At 53.9% G+C, this 20,028-nt stretch overlaps 1 protein-coding gene across 8 annotated transcripts in view; it reads left to right on the top strand.

The window, feature by feature from the left end:
• The first annotated feature begins 10,452 nt into the window (after window positions 1–10,452).
• SBF1 (SET binding factor 1) overlaps window positions 10,453–20,028 on the top strand; it is a 44,153-nt gene continuing 34,577 nt past the window's right edge. For all 8 annotated transcript variants that reach the window (XM_024203041.3, XM_024203039.3, XM_026656408.2 and 5 more), the window contains exons 1-4: window positions 10,453–10,562; window positions 15,081–15,213; window positions 16,666–16,774; window positions 18,097–18,210. In XM_024203041.3, coding sequence (XP_024058809.2) covers window positions 10,532–10,562; window positions 15,081–15,213; window positions 16,666–16,774; window positions 18,097–18,210 — 387 coding nt within the window. In that variant the 5' untranslated portion in view covers window positions 10,453–10,531. The remainder of the gene's footprint in view (window positions 10,563–15,080; window positions 15,214–16,665; window positions 16,775–18,096; window positions 18,211–20,028) is intronic.

The raw sequence follows: 20,028 nt of genomic DNA, 5'->3' as shown, positions 1-20,028 counted from the left end.
TGTGTGTGTGTGTGTGTGTGTGTGTGTGTGTGTGTGTGTGTGTGTATATAGTATGTATATATATATATATATATATAGTCTTTTGTCTGGTGAAAAAAATTTCCCTGGAACCTAACCCCCTCATTTACATTAATTCTTATGGGGAAATTGGATTCATTTAACATCGTTTCGCTTAAAGTCACATTTTTCAGGAATATAACTACAACATTAAGTGAGGAGTTACTGTATGTAGCCGAACTTCACATACGATGATAGCACATACAATCCAATGAGATATTAATGTCTAGCACAGGGGTCGGCAACCTACGGCCAAACATGGCACGCGAGCCGATTTTGAGTGGCACACAGCTCCCTGCCTCAGTCCCGGCCCTCAGCCCCCCAGCCCACCGCTCTCCCCTGTGGGGGCAGGAGGCAGAAGATTGGTTCTGTGGCAGCCAAGCTTCCCCCCTCCCCCACTTCTTCCCCCAGCGTGTGCTTTCCTGCCCCTCCTTGGTTCTGCGGCAGCGTGCACACAGCTCTATAGAGGACGCAGAGAGAGGTAGGGACAGAGCCTGGGGGAAGGGGGTGGAACAGGGCATATCTCTTCCAGACCCCTGCCATGAGCCGCTCAGGGCAGGGGGCTGGGAGCACCCCCACGAGCCGAGCACCCTAGCCTTCTGCCCTACACCCCTCTGCCCTGAACCCCCCCACCCCAACACACACCCATCCCTCTGCCCTGCACCCCCACAGCCCCATCCCTCTGCCCTGAACCCCCCCACACATTCAGCCTTCTGCCCTGCACTCCCCATACCCCCAGCCTTCTGCCCTGCACCCCCCACATCCCAACACACACACAGCCTTCTGCCCTGCACCCCCCACACCCCCCAGTCCTCTGCCCTGAACCCCCCACATCCCAACACACACCCAGCCTTCTGCCCTGCACCCCCACACACCCCCAGCCCTCTGCCCTGATCTCTGAACCCCCCCACACACCCCAGCCCTCTGCCCTGACCCCTGAAACACACATCCCCCCCCAGGTCTGGGGTCCCGGCCACAGGCCCTGATCAGCCTGCTGACGGCTTAGGTGAACAGAACCCCAATCTGGCAGCGAGCTGAGCAGGCTGGTGGCGTAAGATCAGCATTTTAATTTAATTTTAAATGACGCTTCTTAAACATTTTGAAAACCTTGTTTACTTTACATACAATAGTTTAGTTATATAATATAGACTTATAGAACGAGACCTTCTAAAAACGTTAAAATGTATTACCGGCACGCGAAACCTTAAATTAGAGTGAATAAATGAAGACTCTGCACACCACTTCTGAAAGGTTGCCGACCCCTGATCTAGCAAATCAGGACTTTTAGAATGATGCCTCAGAAGGCATACTTTGTACAAAACATATCCTAATTATATGACAGTGGTGAATAAGGGGTTGCCGGGGTGTCAGAGGGTGTGAGAGAGAAGGGTGCTGGCTTTAACGTTCTCCCCCGCTTCCCCAGCCTCGTGTTTCATGGCTGAGCAGATCCCCTCTCCTGGCAGGGCCCCAGTGAGTAGTATTAGGCTTCTCTGTTGTTGTTAGAGAGGGGGAATAATAGAGTCCTTATCTGCTTTCCAAGAACCTGTTAATTGCCTGTCTGCAGCATCAGGCGTCATTCATTCCTTGAGTCCTGAAGGGCATAAAAGGGTTCTTTTATGCCCAGTGCGCCCTGAATCCCAGCAGAACTCAGAGGAGGGGCCCTTGTATCAGAGCCCATCCATTTCCTGAATCTTGGCAAGGGCTGTTTTTTGGAGACGATGCAGGGTCTGGAGGCCTTGTCTAGCGCTGATGGATTTAGATGGGACAATAATGGGGTCTCCTGGCCGAAGTAAAATCTCCATTGTCAGTCTCCTAGAAAGCTTCTCCTTCTCTGAGTCCAGTCTTGTAGGCGACCTTCATCCTGCCCTTTAGATTTCTTTCCCTAGTTCATCTCTGCTGCTGGAAGGACAACCTTGGTGTACTAGCGGGATCCAGATTGGCTAGCCTCAGGTGCTGTTACAAGCCCACAGAGCCCTTAGCTTATTGTTTCACTGGGTGCGCAGATGTGTGGCATCGCAGCCTGGCTCTGATAAGGGATGTAGCAGGCAGTTTCTGTAGGTGTGAGCTTTCTAGGCTGTCATTGTCCCCCTGTAGCAGCCACTTCTGTCCAGCTGTCTTCACTGCATACTAATGCAGGCATTTGAAGAGCTTGGCCTTTGCTAGTGTCCCCATATATAAAAGGTAAACAGGATGACCCGGGTTGTGAGCCATCGATCCCAGGCAGACTCATGGCAATGCTGATACAGGATGCAGTCAGTAAATAATTACAGGGTAGGTACATAATTAATGTCAGACAACATAGCTTTATGGAAAATAGGATTTGTCAGACAAACCTGATACTGTTTTTGATGAGATGGTGAATTTGGTTGATAGATTCATAGAGTTTAAGGCCAGAATGGAGCATTAGATCATCGAGTCTGACCACCTGTGTCACAGGCCATTACATTTTACCCAGTTACCCCTGTTCTGAGCCCAATAACTTGTTTGACTAAAGCATATCTTCCAGAAAGGCAGCCATTGTGGATTGGAAGACACGAAGAGACGGACAATCCATCACTTCCCTGGGTATCTTATTCCAGTGGTTAATCACCTTCACTGTTAAAAAAAATGGGGCCTTATTTCCAATTTGAATTTGTCTGGCTTTAGCTACCAGCCATTGGTTCTTGTTCTGCCTGTCTCCTCTAGATCAAAGAGCCCTCTGGTACCTGGTATTGTCTCCCTGTGAAGGTACTTCTACACTGTAATCAAGTCACCTCTGAAAGCTGGCTCCTGGTGTTGTAGTCAGGCTCTTTGCAGCCCAGCTCTCGGCCCCACCTCCCCATGGACATAGAAACCAGAATTCTTTTCCCCTAGGTGTAGCAGAAGTGACTTTTGAGGAGAGAGGCTGCTGCGGAGAGGTGCAGTCTGTGCAGAGCTCAGGTCTTGGCAACCCCTGGAGACCCAAGGATTAGGGCTATGTAGAGGACTCTTATCTACAGGGAACTCCATTCCTCTTATCTGGCTCTCCCCAGAGCTGAGATTACTCATTCTCTGCTAGCTCATCTCTTGCCCTCTCCCTCCCTTGGCAGCCAGCAGCAGTGAGTTGGGTTATAAGGAGAGAAGGTAATGACTTTTCATGCAGAGCAATGCTAGCACACCTAACAAACCAAACTAGGGTGACCAGATGTCCCGATTTTATAGGGACAGTCCCGATTTGGGGCTTTTTCTTATATAGGCTCCTATGAACTCCCACCCCCGTGCCGATTTTTCACACTTGCTGTCTGGTTACCCTAAACCAAACTGATCTCCCGACTCCTGTATAAGATCACTGCTCAACCATCTTTGGGTTGGAACATGACCTGCATTTGACAGCTCACAGCAACTCTACACAGCGCATCAGGACAGGATATGGAGAATGCCATATCTGCTTAAACTGCAGTGTAATTCCACCCTGACTTGAATATAGCTAGGGCACTCCGCCTAATGCCTGGCTCTTCAGGATTCCTGGAGGATCCGTTGTAACCCTGAGTGGTGAAGGCTTCTGCTTTGGTGTGTCACCATAGATACAGCACCTCTAACATTAATGGGCTCTTTGGTGCTCATACAGGGGCAGCAATTGACGTCTTGACTCACAGGGTCGCTAGTAGGTGGGGCCCCCTACTGAATCGCCAGTTGCAGCACGGAGGGCCAGCGTCCTTTGGAGATGTCCCATGCATGGACTGACCTTGCCTGACCCTGCTTAGCTGGTGAGCACCAGCAGAGGGCAGAGTGTCTTGATGTTACATCTTCCATGAACAAGGGGTTTTATAAACACATGGCTACTTTGTGTTGCCTTGTGTATGGGTTAGTAAGCTGGGTAGCCTCACTTATGTTGGGCTGCCAGTGACACTGATCGTAGTCTCCCAACTCCAGGCCTGAAGGGTGGGAGTGTAACTGCTGCTCGTTTGAGGCAGAGACTTGTGTGCAGACCAGATGCTATATCCAGGAATCTAGCTTCTCTCCTCCTAGTGGTTTCAGGAGGAACTCCCAGCTGGAAACTGGCCTGGCATGCCCTTGATGCGTCTCAGTTGGCCTGTCATGCCCTTGGTGTATGTCATGCATTGGGGACTGAATTCTGAAGGCATTCTGCTGCTGTGAGGTCAATCTAAGCCTTGATTGCACCTGCTGACCTCCAGCTCCTGGAGAGAGAACTGGGTTTACATAACCTGGCTGCCTTGCCTTGGCTTGAGAGTGACTTCAACACCATGGAAATAGCCTGGGGTGTATTTATATAGAGGACTCCTTTTGATGCCGTTGTTCCACTAATCCCTTTTAATGACGTTTGCACACTGCAGGCCATTGCAGGCTATAGTGCTTGTCTTTGAAATAGGTCAAAGATCCCTTGGCACAGAGGGCAGGTGTTGGGGAGACAGCTTGTGCTGACCTAGGGAGAACAGAGCTGAGCCTGTGTCCGGTAACGGAGACACTGTGACCTCCCTGAATTTCTCACTGGAGGGGGCAGTCTCAGAAGAATCGGTCAGTCATGAGCTCAGTCCCGCAGGCCACTGAGACAGCACACATAGGCTAGGTCTACACTACAGGGGGGGTCCGACCTAAGATACACAACTTCAGCTACGTGAATACCGTAGCTGAAGTTGCGTATTTTAGGTCGGCTTACCTGGCGGTGAGGACGGGGGAAAGCCGACCGCTGCCGCCGACTCCGCTGCCGCCTCTTGCCGAGGTGGAGTTCCGGAGTCGACGGCAGAGCGATCAGGGATCGATTTTACCGCGTCCTCACGAGACGCGGTAAGTCGATCCCCGATAGACCGATTGCTACCCGCCGGATCGGCGGGTAGTGAAGACATACCCTGAGCTCCAGGGCTTGAGAGGGAAGGGAGCAGCTTGTATCGAGCTCAGTGTGGAGCTGTCTGGGAGCTGATTCTGATTCCTGAGTCCTGATTAGCCGCTGTCTGCTAGAGGGATGTCTCCTTATCTCAGGACCTTTGACAGGCTGGAAGATGCTGATAAAGAGATAAAACGTGATCTAGCTGCCTGTGTCCTTGTTTCCGTGGTTCCCAGGAGATGTTTGTGTAGCGCATTGGGCCCCCAGTGGAAGGTGCAGCGTTACGCAGTGGGGACACGCCCTCAAATGAGGAGTGTGTTGCTCCCGCTGAGGGTAGGTCTATGGGATATGGGCCCAGGAAATCAAATGGACTGAGAGTCCTGGCCAGCACTGGGATCTCTGGCTCAGGCAGTGCTCCTGCACTGCACAGAAGGTAACTTGTCCTCACCCTGCAGCCCAGTACTGCTCAGACACAGGTTGGGATTAATGCACTGCATGGAGTAGGTGGGTCCTTGGAGCTCAGCCGCCTCTTACCTGGGTGCAGGAGTGCTCTGCCCTTCCGCGTTCCTGAGGCTTGGCAGCTCCCATTGCAGGATGCAAGTTCTCCCTCCTGCTGCACAGAGTCTTGGTGGTGGTCCATGGGACACCTGGGGCAGAGTATAAAGCATGCTGCGGTCTCCTTTGTTGGATTTGCTCTGTTTTGCTGCCACCGAGCAGGATCCAAGAGCCACGTGGGACAATTCCTGGGCTAGGCGGTTCAGCGAGGCAAGTCCCACCACAAACCTCTATGGAGGGTTCGGAGCCAAGCTCCATAAGGAGAGGAAACTGATGACTAGTCTGATAACTCCATTGGGGCATATCTCACTGCTGCCAATTGGTAGGGCAGCTAGGTCAGAGGCAGCATGACCTGGGGCAGTGGCAGGAAGGGTGTGATGGAGGAAATGACACACTCTGGAATGCAGGAGCGAGGGGCCTGAAGAAGCAAAGGATTCCAGCCTCAGCCCCAGCAAAGAACTCTGCAGGGTTTCTGTCCCTCGTGCCCTCATCACTGTAATATCTGGACACCTGGAAATGTGTTTGATGCCCATTGCAGTCGTCACCTATGTACCACTGTGATGGGTGCCTTAAAAATCCCTGGGGGGAAGAGGTGGATAAACAGGGCTGGTAGCTTTGGAGAGGGTATAGACTAGGGAGTAGCTTCAGGCCTGACCAAATTTCTCTAGCCCTGGTGATCCCGTAGCCTCCTGATTGAACCTCCCTGTTGATCAGATCAGCCGGCTTTGGCCTGGAACAGGAATCCACATCGTTTTACCGGGAGCTTGCCATCTCTCAGCATCAGCCTATTACTTTCCCTGGTCTCTGGCAGAAGGGGTGATGGTGGCTGGAAGGAGTGTGTGGTGCTAAGCTGCTCTGTTCCACATTCAGAGGAACGTAGTTTTTAAAAAGTCCCCACAAGCTGTGGTAACTGGACAGCGCACAGCAACACTACACCGTTGTTTAGGGGAGGAAGTGAGAAAAGCCCTATATCAATGAAAACCGCATGGGGAATTCTCAGCCAGAAGGCTGGAATTCCCCCCCTTGGAGTTGGGCTGGGACCCCAGGGGTAACTCTTGTGGCAAGTCCCCTGGGATCTCTGAGCTCACAACCTCATCTGAAATGCGGCATTTCAAGCGGCACCAGGCTGGGATGCTGATTCAGAGGGAGGAGTGCCCTCTATTGGATCCACTATTCATTTATCAGTGTGTTGTGCAGCCTGTACGGTACAGTGCCAAATAGGTAACAGGCCCCACCCCCAGGAACTTGCAGTGCAGCAACGTCAGCTGCCTGGGCCTCGTCCGCATGCAGCTGCCCAGGACACTGATTAAATGGATCCAACTGACTCTCCTAGAGGAGGGAGAGAGTCTGCTTTAGTTTAGACTCCACAGCCAGGTTCAGCTCAGGGCAAACCAGTGTGCCTGTGAAAGGCAGCCCCGCCTCCTAGATGTCAGACTCTCAGCACAGCTCTCTTCTGCCAGTCTGGCCAAGCGAGATCGTGCAGCTCTTCTGAGACAGTAGGGGAGGCCCCTTGGCCTGAATGGGAACAGGTGCTTTTGCTCAGCCTGTTATCCTGGGCGTCCTCTTCCGTTGCCTGCCTTCTAACAGCTGCCCTGAGGGCTTCTCTAGGGTGGGTTTCTTCATGTTTTTTGGAAGATGGTTATGCTGCTCGGTGCTCTGTGTGGATATAGAAAGGGGCTCTGTCATGAATGCTGGCCACTGCTCTCCGCTGGCAACGCTAACTGAGCCACGCTTGTCTGTCTGAATCCCACCAAGTACTTGGCATGTTAGATAGGTAAGAAGCCAAGCTGCCTGCCCTGAGGAGCTTTGTCCCTTCATGTACAGCCCCTCCAGGAGCTCTCGACATGCTGTATAAGTGATGTGGGGGCTGAGGGAAGAGCAAATGTGTCAGCCTGCATCCACCTGCCCCCGAGCAGGCTGTACAAGTCGCCTCCAGCTGACCAGTGTGTTCTCACCTTCGCCTCTTGCAGTTTTGTCAGCCGAGCGGTTGGCAGCTCTTCACCGAGCGGAATCCCCCCTCCTTCTTCGTTGCTGTGCTGACAGACATCAGCTCCGAGCGGCATTACTGCGCCTGCTTCACTTTCTGGGAGGCTGTTGAGAGTGCCCAGGTAATGCTCCCTGCGGGGGTTGAGGGGGAGGCACGCTGCCTGTGAAAGTGTTGGGGGCGGGGGGTGTTGCTGGGTAAGCAGCTGTGAGCGAAAGCTCCTTATGAGAATTGTGGTTGCCCATTGCCCAGGTTGGTTGTACCCAGCACTCCTTTGCGGCCCTCCTCTGACAATCTCCTGTAGTACTTGCCTCACATGGTGGTGTAGCTGTCTGAGGTGGTGGTGGGGCGGGGGGTGTCTGTCCCCTCTCACGTCCCTGCAGTGTGTCTGATCTGTCTCTCTCCCCAGTCTCAGAGCCACTCAAGGAATGGTGAGGAGGAGGAAGAGGAGTCATCATCCCTCGTCCAGCCTGCGCAGCTCTTTGCCCCTAAGAGTTTGGTGCTAGTGTCACGACTGGACCATACTGAGGTTTTCCGGGTAAGGGACAGGTGCAGTGCTGCATTTGGGGAGGCGAGGGTGGTGTCTGGATTCTCTGGGGACTTTCCCTTGCATTAATTCCTTGGCCCTCGGAACCACTGTCAGCCAACCCTTCTGCTTCTGAGAATTGGGGCATATAAGAGAGAGCACCTAGCAGCAGCGCCCTGCGAGATTTACTGCCGTGGTGCCTGCTCTGACCTTCTGCTCATGTCCAGCAGTTACTCAGGGCCATGTGTGTGGCTTATTCTGATCCTTCCCCAAGCTGTCAGGCTGTGGAGCTGCAAGGTGAGGACCTGCCTCTCAGTAAAATGCTAAGCACAAAATGTTCCTGGTGGAGTCTTTATTTCCCATCTTTATATTCTTCATGCTTGCTCTGTTAGGAGGCTGTAAAAGGCTTGGAAAGGTGCAAGTTACAGCCTGGCTTGTTTGCAAAACTCAGCTTGGGTGGGTATGATCTAAGTGTCAGCAGCACCTCGCTTGCCAAGGCAGGCATGTGATCCTTGTGGCTGGATGGACTGTCTGACCCCTCTTGCCATTCTCTTCTTCAGCTCTTGGTCCAAATGCAAAGAGCCTTGCCCTTGTACTGTGAGAGGGGGACCGTGGGCGTGCTGGCTGTGAAGCGGTGCTCACATGCAGTCTGTCAGTATGCCCACTCGAGACACATTGGTAAATGGCCGAGAGACTAGTGACTGTTCTCATCTTCAGTGGGAAGGTGCGTCTATGGAGACTGCCAGCCCTGGTACCTGGTGTAGCCAGGTGCTTAGACTGAAATAGAGCATTGCATACTGGGACATGCGGTCTCCTCAAACCAGAGACCTGCCACACTTCGGTCATCCTGGCATGATGCCTTAGCATGGTGGCTGCAGTTTGAGCTGTGTGCTTGGATTGGCTGCTGTCATTCCCCAGGTCAGTGGGTCTGTCCCTCCCGATAGCAGTAAGACCTACTGTGGTTTTTAATTGGGACTTGTATAGTGTTTCCTGGGATCATTCAGATTTTGGCAAGGTGAATCTCTATTGAAGGGCCCTGAAAAAATGCAAGGGACATGAAATGTCATTCTCTTGCAGTGCACAAGACCTGCTGGTAGAAGTGTGGAACAGACTTGACCTTACTGTAGCTGTGATAGGCCGGGGGGTCAGGAGGCAGCTTGGGCTGGAGATTGGAATTTGAGGGTCGCCCCCTGACCCAGCAGGGATGGGAAGGGCTGTGGAAAGGAAGCTCCCAGCCCCAGGTGGCGGGGGAAGGGTCCTGTGGTGCCCATCTTCGGGTGGTAAATAACCAAATGGAATTGAAGAGCAACTAAGGTCAAACAGTGCCATTGCCTGTGCGGCATGTGGAGCGAATTCTGGGGGCCTCACTGGAGGCTGCACTGAGGCAGCTTGCAGCACTTCTCAGCCTCAGCACACCTGACTGCCCTGCAGTCTGGCCAGGGCTTCCCTCCATACACCTGGGTTGTTTTTGTTGGGAACATGAGCAGTGTTTGCACGGTTCATTTGGCTATGTGATGATATTGCTCAGTCACTTGAGCTCTCTGGCTTATTAATTCCTGGGAGCAGATAAACAGCAAGAGCGCCTGACTCTTCCCCTGTTGGGGCTTGGGCTTACATCAGTTTCCCCCTTTGGTTAGGGTCTGATGACCAAGGAAATGCACCTAGGATGGTGTAAGTGTCCCGTGGAGCCTATTGCTTTCACAGCACAAGCCAGTTCTCCCTCACGCTGCCCTTGCTCGCTCTCCACTTTGGTTAGATAGTAGTTGCGAGGTCTTATCACAGCATGTAGTCTAGATCTGTCCATCCCAGTGAGTTAGCCTAATGCTGGGCTGGGACATTCGCTCCTGTCCTGAGTGGGTCAGGCTGCTCATGCACTAACTAAACCAAGAGTCTTAGCTGAAGATAGATGTGCGTTGGGTCCCAGATGCATCTCCTGAAAGTTAGAACCGCCCTCAGCTCTGACCACTAGACAGTGCTGTCTTTTGATGAGACTTTTGATGCAAACCTGCAGCGTTGCCGGGCTAGGTGCAGGGACTCTGGAACTCTGGCACTAGGGCTGTCCTCCGCCTGGATGACTCCTGGATTTTCTTCTCCCCCAATGCTGACTGAAGCAAAGCTGCAGATTGAAGTGCACTGTTGGTGGTGCTGGAGGTCAGCGTGGTGCCACTGGGAAACCAGTAGCATCAAGCTGCGTGCGGCCTGTCCTGCTGTCTGTGCCTGAGATTGCACCCCTTGGACAGGGACTGTCTCACTGATTTGTAAAGAACTGTGTGCAATAAATACACAATCCCTTGTTGGCGACAAGGATTGCGAATGTCACTCTGAAGCGTTTGCAGCAGACAGGCTCCAAGCCCTGGCCGGGCCTGGACACGCTGTCCGCATGAGCAAGTGCTGGGCGTGCAATGGTTAGCTCCGTGTGAGCCCCAGCCAGTACCTGTGTTTCAAATGAGCGGCCTCCCATGCTGTGCTCAAGTGGCTTGTCTGCTTCTTGCTGTGGACACACCTCTCTGCTCTGTTTGCTCCTCCAGAACAGCCTGGGTTTGATTTACACCATCTACGTGGACGGGCTGAGTGCATCGCTGGAGAACGTCATTGGAAACCTCTTGACATGCACCATCCCCATTACAGGGGGAGCTCAGGTTGGTACCTGCTCATTTCTGTTCCCTCTTGAACGTGCCTTTCCCTCCCAGTGTGTGAAATGGCAGCAGCTCATCCAGGCCTGGATATATGGATGGGGGATGTTTCCATCCCTGCTCTGCTCCAGGGTGCGATGGGAATCGCGGGCAGTATCACTGGACGCTGGTCTCCTGGGATCAGCTGTGAAGCGGGTTGGGGGACAATGCACTCAGAAGAGGCAGGAGAAGGCTACAGCTGCACTGCAGGCAGTCAAGTGGCTAGTGCAGACAGTGGCTTCCCATGTACTAGGGATGGAACTGCAGCAAACCATCTGGAGCCGCCTCTGGCTCCTCCCAGTGTCTTAGGGCAGCTTGGCTAATGGATTAGGTAGGGTGTCTAATACTGGCTTAGCAAAGGGTGGAAATTGGCCATGGTTGGAGAGTCCCATCTCAACTCCCTCTTTGTGGTACCCTCTTGTAGAGTGTCACCTGAAAGTACAGCATGGCTTGGGCATCAGTTAACCTGACCTCCCACACAGACGAATCTGTCCGTGAGAACAGTTGCCATGCCCACTGGGCATGCATGCAGCCAGCAGAGATTCTGTTTCTCCATTCGCCCCGTCTGTCATACAGAGCTGCTTCAGAGCCTAGCAGCCACAGTCCATTGGTAAGAGCTGAGACCACCCAGCTGCGCTGGATAGGCTGAATGGGGCTAACGTTTGCTGTGGGGAAGGCCTGGAACCCCCTCTTCAAACAGTCTCGTGGGAATCTGGTCTCATGCTTGTTCTCCGGCAGTCTGAGGAGGGGCCTGGCTTATGCTCAGAAATAGGGCTGTAAAATGGCCCCTCCTTGTCATGTTCGCTGATCATCCCAGTCACTGACCAGAGCAAATGTCCTTGCAGCGCCCCTCCTGCTCCAGGAGAGCCAGCTGGGCTGCACTCTGCCTGGAGCCAGCAGCAGAAGGGGCGCCCCAGGGGTGATGACAGAGCTTCTCAGCGGGGGTGGATATGGCCCAGTTGGATCTGGAATCCTGGCAGGGAGGGTTAGGAGGTGGCAGTTTTAGCCCTGGGCTCTCATGAGGTGGGGTGTCTGCATGGTTAAGGTTCTTGACTGCGATCCTGAAGGTCGTGGGTTTGAGTCTCACTCAGTGTCTCACAGAAAGGCCACCTCCAGTTCACCCAGGTTAGGGCAATCAAAGGCGGTCGGACGTGATGCTGGCCACATCACTCCCTTGTCTACTGCTGGCTAGGAAACGGATGCGCCGTAACTGCCTCAGCTCGATAAGCCATTGGCTCAGGGGAACTTAGACTCTCAGGCTGCGCTGACACCTGGCAGCTCAGCCTGGACACAGCGCTTCACTCCTGCAGGGGTTGAGTTGCACGCTGCGAGCTGCTTTCCTGAGCTGCGGTGTGCTCAGCATGAAATCGCCAAGCCTCCTCCCCAGGATCCCTCTGGGCTGGCTGCAGCCTCTTGCCCTGCACCCACAGTGCAAAGTAGTGAGCCCCCAGAGGCCATGGGGATCCTTGAGTTGCAGTGTGCCCTAGTCCCTCCAGGGTCTCTGATCTGCTCAGAGGCAGTCAAGCCGAGGGACCTTGGTGCCTAGAAGCACCAGATCTGGCCCCCACCTGGGGCGCTGTGGCACTGTCTGAAGAAGGGGGTGCAGCCTGTGAGACCTTTCTCCGTAGGCGTCCCCAGGATGCCTGTAATGCAGAAGTGCCACCTTCATAGTCTCCAAGCCACTGGGCTTGGGGCTTCCTCCCCGGTTAGCCTAGAAGCACACACAAGGCATGGAGGGGCCTTCTTGGGGTGAGGCTGGAGGTTGTATATCAGCCATGCTGAGGCCCCACAAAAGAAGAAAGGGGATGTTCTGTTTGTAAGCCACGCAAGGAGGAGGCTGCGTGCCACATGCCCAGGGCTGCTCCTCACAGTCTAGGGGTGAGAGGGGCAGCTAACCTCGGCCAAGTCCCTCGTGGGCGAGCTATGCAAGCAGGTGGATAAGGATTGTCACGCATCAGAGGCTCAGTGGGTGACATGTCTCGGTGGAGCCTAGAGTGCTCCTGGGAATGGGCTGTGGCCTTAGCAGTTGGTGCATCTCAGTGCTCACAGACCCTGGGGTGCTGGTGTTAGGGCAGTTTGAAGGTGGCACCACCCCTTCTTGCACTTTGCTTCCCCCCCTGCTGTATCTGGAAGGGCTCTTTCTAAATGTTGTGCTGTGGCTTTTGCTGTGTCTGTCTGCACATTCCCTCCTTTGGGGGTTCAGGGCCCCGTTCACTGTTGGCTTTGGTATGATGTGTGCACGTCCCTCCTTGTTGTCTGGCTGTGCTGCAGTGTTGTGCGTTTCTAACTGACTGTGCTATCTCTGTCTGTCCCTATCTCAGCCTGACGTGGAGGACGAAAGAGCGGTATGCACACCTTTTCTTTCATCGGGTCTGTCTCCTCTGTAACACTCCTCCCTTGGATGTTCAAAAGCTGCACATGTCCGGCCCCTGCAGCTGCTGGGTCAGCATCCCCCACAGAGAGTGGGAGGAGAGACTGTGCGTCTCCCCAGCCCAGGCAGTGCACCCCTGGTTGTGCACATGGCTCTGTGTGTGTGTGTGTGTTAGTTAGGGATGCAGGTGACCATGAACATGGGCCACAGAAGAAGGGGTTACATGTCCTGGGACCCAGTTGGGTGACATCAGAGATAGTATGCTCCGTTCTTACTGCCTGTCGAATGCACAAGATCCCAAGTGTTTTCTGGGAGAAGTCCTGTTGAGTTCTCTGAGGGCCAGGGCTGTTCCCTCCCTGGTGTGCGCCAGTGAAGGTTTTAAGGGGCATCTGAGGTGGGGCAGTGGCCAGGAGGGAGCGTGCCCAGTAAATGTGGTGACGCTAGTGTGCGTGAGCATTGCAGGAGTCTCAGAGATCCTTAGGGGAGTGTGATCAATAGACCTGAAGTCCTGAGATCGTACAGGCTCTGAACCAAGGCCAGGAACCCACGGGTGGGTGGGAGTCCAGGCTCTGGGGCAGGGGAAGAGCTCAATACAGGTTTAAAATAAATGGTTGCAAAAGGGGGAGGCTATGCTGATCCATCCAGCCTTCGTCCCTCAGACCAGTCTGGGGCAGCTGGTGCTCCCCTCTTCCTTGCGTAAGACACTGTACCTGCAATGAGAGCTTGTGTGTTTCTGGTGACAGGGCCGGACGCTGCTGTACTGGCTACCCCAGTTGCTGCAACACTGCATGTGCTTCTGGGCGTGCCCAGGATATCCCAGTGGAATGAACTCCATCCAGTAGGCTGAGTGCTAAGTACAGCCGTAACTGTCTTGGGGGTGGTTCCCCTCTGCAGCTGGCCAGTGGCTCTCCCTCACTGGGACAGCACTGAGTCAGGCAGTACCTACCTATCGGCCCCACCGCAGGGTGCCCTTCCCCTTGCAGGGAGGAGTCACGCTCACACTGCAGCTGGGAAAGACGCAGTTGCCTATGGTGGGCGGCCCTGTGCCACCCCACAGGGTATAAAGCTGGACGACGTCCCTTTGGCCCCTGTGTCCTGTCCTGTCCGTCACTGGGTGAGCCCAGCTGCTTCTGGAGTTTGGCCTTCCACTCTGAGGTGGTAGGTGGGAGCTGGCTCCCTGTGATGCCTGCGCTCGTCTGTTACTCGGCCTGAATCCCAGTGACTGGTGTGTGTCTGTTTCTTGCAGAGGACGATCTCTCTAGGGGCAGGCGACAGGCAGGTGATCCAGACGCCCATCAATGACTCTCTCCCCGTCAGCAGCTGCAGCGTAGCAGTGCTCTTCCGGCAGCTCGGTGAGACTCCACCCCGGCCTCACCTGCTCATAGGGACAGGTGCTGAATACCGTCAGCCAGTGCCCTTTGCAGTGAATTCCTCGTGCTGCCCCCAATGCCATGCTCCTGACCTCAGCTTATCAGCTCAGTGCTCCACCCCTCCCCACCCCCCACCCCCACATCCGACCAAATCTCTCCAACTCACACTGCCTTCCTTCTCTCAGGAAGTGAGGGGGAGCCTGGCAGTTGGGCGCTGGTTGTGGCCCCAAACTGTGGGTCCATTCAGATGCCATGTTAATGGGCGCTGACTGAGCACCTAGGCGGGGCAGCAGGAGAAGGCAGGGCTGGGTCTGAGCAGCTGCAGGCCATTCTGTGCAGGGATTTGTGCTCCAGCTGCTCTCCCTGCATCAGCTGCCAAAGATGCCAGACAAGGGGGTGTGCAGAGCTCCAGGGGAGTCCCCAAGGGACTTTCAGAGCAGTCTGGCTGGCCCTAAGCTCAGAAACAGTCCGTGAGTTAGCAGGTCCTAGCACTGATCCAGAGGTGACAGGAGGTTTCTAGTAGACGACTGACACACTTGCTGTCCAGTGAATGGAAGAGGAAGTCCCATCCCCATGCAGCAGGAGGAAGGGGCAACAAGGGGTGGGGATGTGGGGGAGACTCTTGGCAGCCTGTTTGGTGGGGTGAGAGAGCAGGAGCTCGTGGGGCTCTAGCAGGACTCTGGTGCTGTACTTTGGGAAGAATCCACCTGCAAGCGCTGTATGCTCTGCCCCTTCTCTCCCCAGGGATCACCAACGTGCTGTGTCTCTTCTGTGCTGCACTCACCGAACACAAGATCCTGTTTCTCTCCAGCAGTTACCAGAGACTCACAGACGCCTGCCGGGCCCTGCTTGCGCTCATGTTCCCTCTCAAGTACAGGTGAGGGAGTGCCGAGTCCACCTGACACGTGGCTGGAGTAAAGCTACGTGCTGAAAAGGGGCTCGACATCCCGTGCAAAGCCCGTCTCCGGCTTTGCAGATTGCCGTGCCTCCATCTGGCTCCGTGCACTAATGGTGTCCAAGTCCCATGACTAGTGTGGCTGATTACTGTAGGCCAAGCACTGTCGGGGATGGCCAGGTGAAATCAAATCAGAGACGTGTTCTTTGGCTGCACTGAAAGCTCCTGTCCATGGCTTTAGCGGCGTCTATTATAATTAAATTCCTCAACAGCAAAATAACACGAATAACCCCAGCTCCGCACCCCCTGAGCAAAATTTGGGCTCTAGACTATCAGAGAGGGAGCGAGTTTCAGCGCTGAAGGCCCCTGCCAGCTGCTTCCTCCGAGCCCAAGGAGCTGTGAGCATGAACTGATTGCAGCTGCCGCACGGCCTCGTGGTGAGAGAGGGGGATGTCTCAGGTAGCCAGGTGCTGCAGGTGGCGAGTGTGATCAGCTCTCGCTGAGCTCAGTAAAGGCTTCGCACTTACAGGATTGGGCCCTCTGGGGTTCCCCTGTGATACACTCCAGGGCTAAGTCACTCTGCAGGCAGTGCAGACCTCCAGAGCCCTGCTGTAAGGCTTCTCCAGCCCACCCCACCAGTGACCTGATTGAATGGGGTAGAGGAAATCAGCAGGACTCCAGGAGCCCCCCAGAGCTGACCACCCCCAGTGACCCTCCCCAGAAAGGGTGATTGCATACAGGGCACTCGTTAGTGAGACGGCTGGGCGCCCTGCTCACCCCACCCTGAAGGGGAGATGTTGACTGGCTCAAACAGTGACCTGACTTCCCTTCCCAGCCCAGGACAGGGTTCCATGTCCTACGCTGCTCACTGTTTGCACCCCTCCAGGGTAGGGCAGTGAAGATAGATGTGTCATTGTCGCTGCTAGCTGCCTGCTCTAGTTCCAGGCTGCCAATGCCACTGGAGAAGGGTTCTTTATATTTAAAATATAAATATATTCCTTTGGCATGTATACCCCCCTCCCCTCGAGCTGGAAGCACTGGACATGGGCACAGGCTGACTGTAACTTTAGAGCCAGATAACATGACTGCGGGTCCCTTTACAAACCTAGAAGCCACCCTAGCTGTGAGGCGCACAGTTCAGAGTGCCTGCCATGGCAGAAGGGCCTTGACACCACTACTCACTATCCACTGGCTATTAACGTGGGTCCCATCTTGGGTCAGGGTTGTTCCTTGGGCTATCTTCCCCAGGACTTTCACCAGGCCGGTTTGAAATGACTTGTGTGATGTGGGCGCCATCATTTCCCTGGGGGACTATTGCACAGTCCGGGTGGCTCTGGAGCCTGGCTTGGCCAGGGTGCAGCGGGGTCTTGTAGCCAGACGCTGGGCCCAGCCTAGCTCCTGATTGGCTGTAGTGACGATCTGCTTTGGTTACAGTTTCACGTACGTGCCCATCTTACCTGCACAGCTCCTTGAGGTGCTCAGCACTCCCACACCCTTCATCATTGGAGTCAGCTCCATCTTCCACTCGGAGACGCAGGAACTGGTGAGGCGCTGCGTACCCCTGTCTGTGCAGTAACTCTTCCCCTCCCCCCACATTGCTCCAGTCCTCCTGGGTCCAAGCTCTTGAGGGAGAGGCAAGGGGTCATGTGCCAGTGGGAATGGGAGTGCGGGGATAAACAAACCCTGCTGGAACAGGCTGCACTTGTTCAGTCAGACCGGCCGGGGCTGAGATCCAGGCATGTCTCACAAGTCAAGCAGGGCTGGGCCGGGGCTGGGCTTGCCTGGGACTTGGGTCCTATCTACATGACGGTGACTGAAGATGCAATAAGTTCCATAATTGAGAAGGCTGTGTGGGCACTTACTGCGCTTTGAGCACCTGGTTTGGGTTTAGGGCTAGTCTACACTGGCAGCGCTTCAACGTGGCTTGTGTGGTCACGGCGCAGCACGAGGAGAGAGCTCTCCCAGTGCTCTAAACAAACTACCTCCACGAGGGGCGTAGCTCCCAGCACTGGGGCACTGTCTACATGGGCGCTTTACAGCGCTGAAACGTGCTGTGCTCGGGGGTGTTTTTTCACACCCCTGAGCAAGAAAGTTGCAGCGCTGTAAATTGTCAGTATAGACAAGCCCTTAGTTAAGTCAGTTCTAAGCTAAACTGAAATAAGCCTGATTTAAACCGAAACAAGAGTGCCTGCCCGGCCTTTTGAACTGCTTCAACTAAGTTGGTTTAAAATTACCTGTTAAACCGGCCAGCCTCATGCAGACAAGCCTGTGGGTGCTGCGGGATTGGCACTGGTGTTTCATTTGGTGAGGTCAGTACTGTCTCAGTGCCCTGTCTCAGTGAGATGTAAAGCCAAGGTCCTGATCCCTGGTAAGATCCCCTGGCACTTCCCCTAAGAGTGCAGCTGTGAACCCTGGTGTCCTGGTAGCACCCTGATTTGTGCAGTTCCTGATTCCCCCCTGCTGTTAGGTTCAGATGGAAATGGTGGTGTTGCCTCCTGTCCTACCCTGGTGTGCAGCGTTCCTGTGGCTGTTACACAGCTGCTGCACTTCACCCCAGCAGGTGACGTGCTCCCCAGGCGTTGACGTGCTCCCCAGGCGTATTTCGTATGTCAGCAAGTGCTCAAGTACCGTGGCAACGGGCACTGTGTAAGAAGCTATAGGGATTCTAAAGTGCTCTAGGCTCTACCAGATTATGCAGGAGGAGGGCTGTTAAGTACAAATTCCTTCCCCCCCCTCCCCCCCCCCCCCCCCCCCCAAAAAAAAGAGAGCTGTATGCAGCTCCTTTGCTGGGTCACTCAGCTGGGTGGGGAGCACTCCAGAAAGCCTGTCCTGTCTGTATGCTCATGCCTGCCTCGCTGCTTTCAGTTGGATGTCGTCATAGCAGATCTGGATGGTGGGACGGTGACCATCCCAGAGTGCATTCACATCTCCCTGCTGCCTGAGCCACTGCTCCATCAGACACGAGAAGCCCTCTCCATGGTAAGTGTGGGACCCCAGGACTGATCCCCTTCCCGTCTCAAGAGGTTCCTGATATGGGTGTGAATATAGCACTCGAGGCATGTGGCCAGGACCCTGTGGGCAGGTGTTGGGAGTGAAATCAGGCACAGCAGCAGAGCCTGAATAGGGAGTCTTCCCACGTCTTGGGAGGTTGTGATCATATCACTTGAGGTTTGTCATGCTTCCTTCCTCCCTGCAGGGCACACTGGGGTGCTGGGGGTCGGCACCTGCAGTTGCTTCAGGTTTCTGGGAGTCTTGTGAATGGTCCTCTCTCTCCAAACAGGAAACCACTCCAGCCCTGTGTGACGGGTTGGATCACAGAAACCCCCTTGGGAGCTGCCACCCGATGTGCCAAGACTACCCCTGCTTCTGTTTTCCCTGCCAGCTCAGGACTCCAGCACCCCGTCTTGCTGAGTCAGACACTCCTGTCTGACTCCAACACAGACCAAGGGTCTGAATCACTTGTCCCAAAACTGCAAGTTTACCCAAAAACAGCTCACAGGAGTGTGCTTGTCTTTAGCACTCAGATGCCCAACTCCCAATGGGGTCTAAACCCAGATAAATCCGTTTTACCCTGCATAAAGCTTATGCAGGGCAAACTCATAAATTGTTCGCCCTCTATAACACAGATAGAGAGATATGCACAGTTGTTTGCTCCCCCAGGTATTAATACATACTCTGAGTAAATTACTAAATAAAAAGTGATTTTATTAAATACAGACAGTAGGATTTAAGTGGTTCAAAGTAGTAACAGACAGAACAAAGTAAGTCACAAGCAAAATAAAATAAAATGCGCAAATCTATGTCTAATCAAACTAAATACAGATAAGTTCCTCACCAGTTCCAGAATGCTCCCTTTCACAGGCTAATCTCCCTTTAGCCTGGGTCCAGCAATCTCTCACAACCCCTGTAGTTACTGTCTTTTGTTTCAGTTTCCTTCAAGCATCCTGGGGGGTTGGAGAGGCTCCTTCTTTAGCCAGCTGAAGACAAAATGGAGGGGTCTCCCCCAGGGTTAAATAGACTCTCTCTTGTGGGAGGAGACCCCCCTCCTCCCTCCTATGCAAAGTCCAGCTCCAAGATGGAGTCCTGGAGTCACCTGGACAAGTCACATGTCCCTGCATGACTCAGTCTTTACAGGCTGAAGCCATTGTCCACATGGTATCTTGCATGTCTCCAGGAAGACTTCTTTTGTGGATTGGAGCATTCCAAGATGCATTGTTCTCCAAGTGTTTCCTGATCAGGTACTTAACCTGGCGAATTCCTTCCTAAAGAAGCTGACCAAATGCCTCCCAAAGCTTACTTAGAAACCAAGCAAGCATACAGACCATATTCTTAACCTCAAGTAGAAAATGATATATGTATGTACAAATAGGATGAATAGATATAGTAGACCATAACCTTTACGGAGATATGTTACCTGGCACAGGCAGCACCAAACATATTCCAGTTATGTCATACATACATTTATAAGCACCCCCTCCCCATAAAGCCTTATGGGGTACACTGTCACACCCTGGAGCTCCTTGCATGGGTGCTAGCTGCTCCCAGAGGGGCTGTGACCCTGGGCATGTGTGACCAGAACAACATGGCCTTAGCAGCTGTCGCTGATGCTGATTGCAGAATGTGGCTCAGGAAAGCTGGTGGTTTCCAGGCAGTCCCCTGCATTGGTGCCTGTCTGGGGTCTGTCTGTCCAGTCAGGATAGAAGAATCTCTGTCTGCACTGAGGAGCCAGGCCTCTGATCAGCAGCTGCTGCTCTGAAGTTACAGTGCGCCTGGTTACAAGGGAGCACAGCACCTCAG

This window comes from Terrapene carolina, unplaced genomic scaffold, assembly GCF_002925995.2.
Source record: "Terrapene carolina triunguis isolate 2854851 unplaced genomic scaffold, T_m_triunguis-2.0 Scaffold230, whole genome shotgun sequence".
NCBI lineage: Eukaryota > Metazoa > Chordata > Testudines > Emydidae > Terrapene > Terrapene triunguis.
Note: the sequence above shows the minus strand (reverse complement) of the source record. Positions and strands in the feature narration are given on the sequence as shown.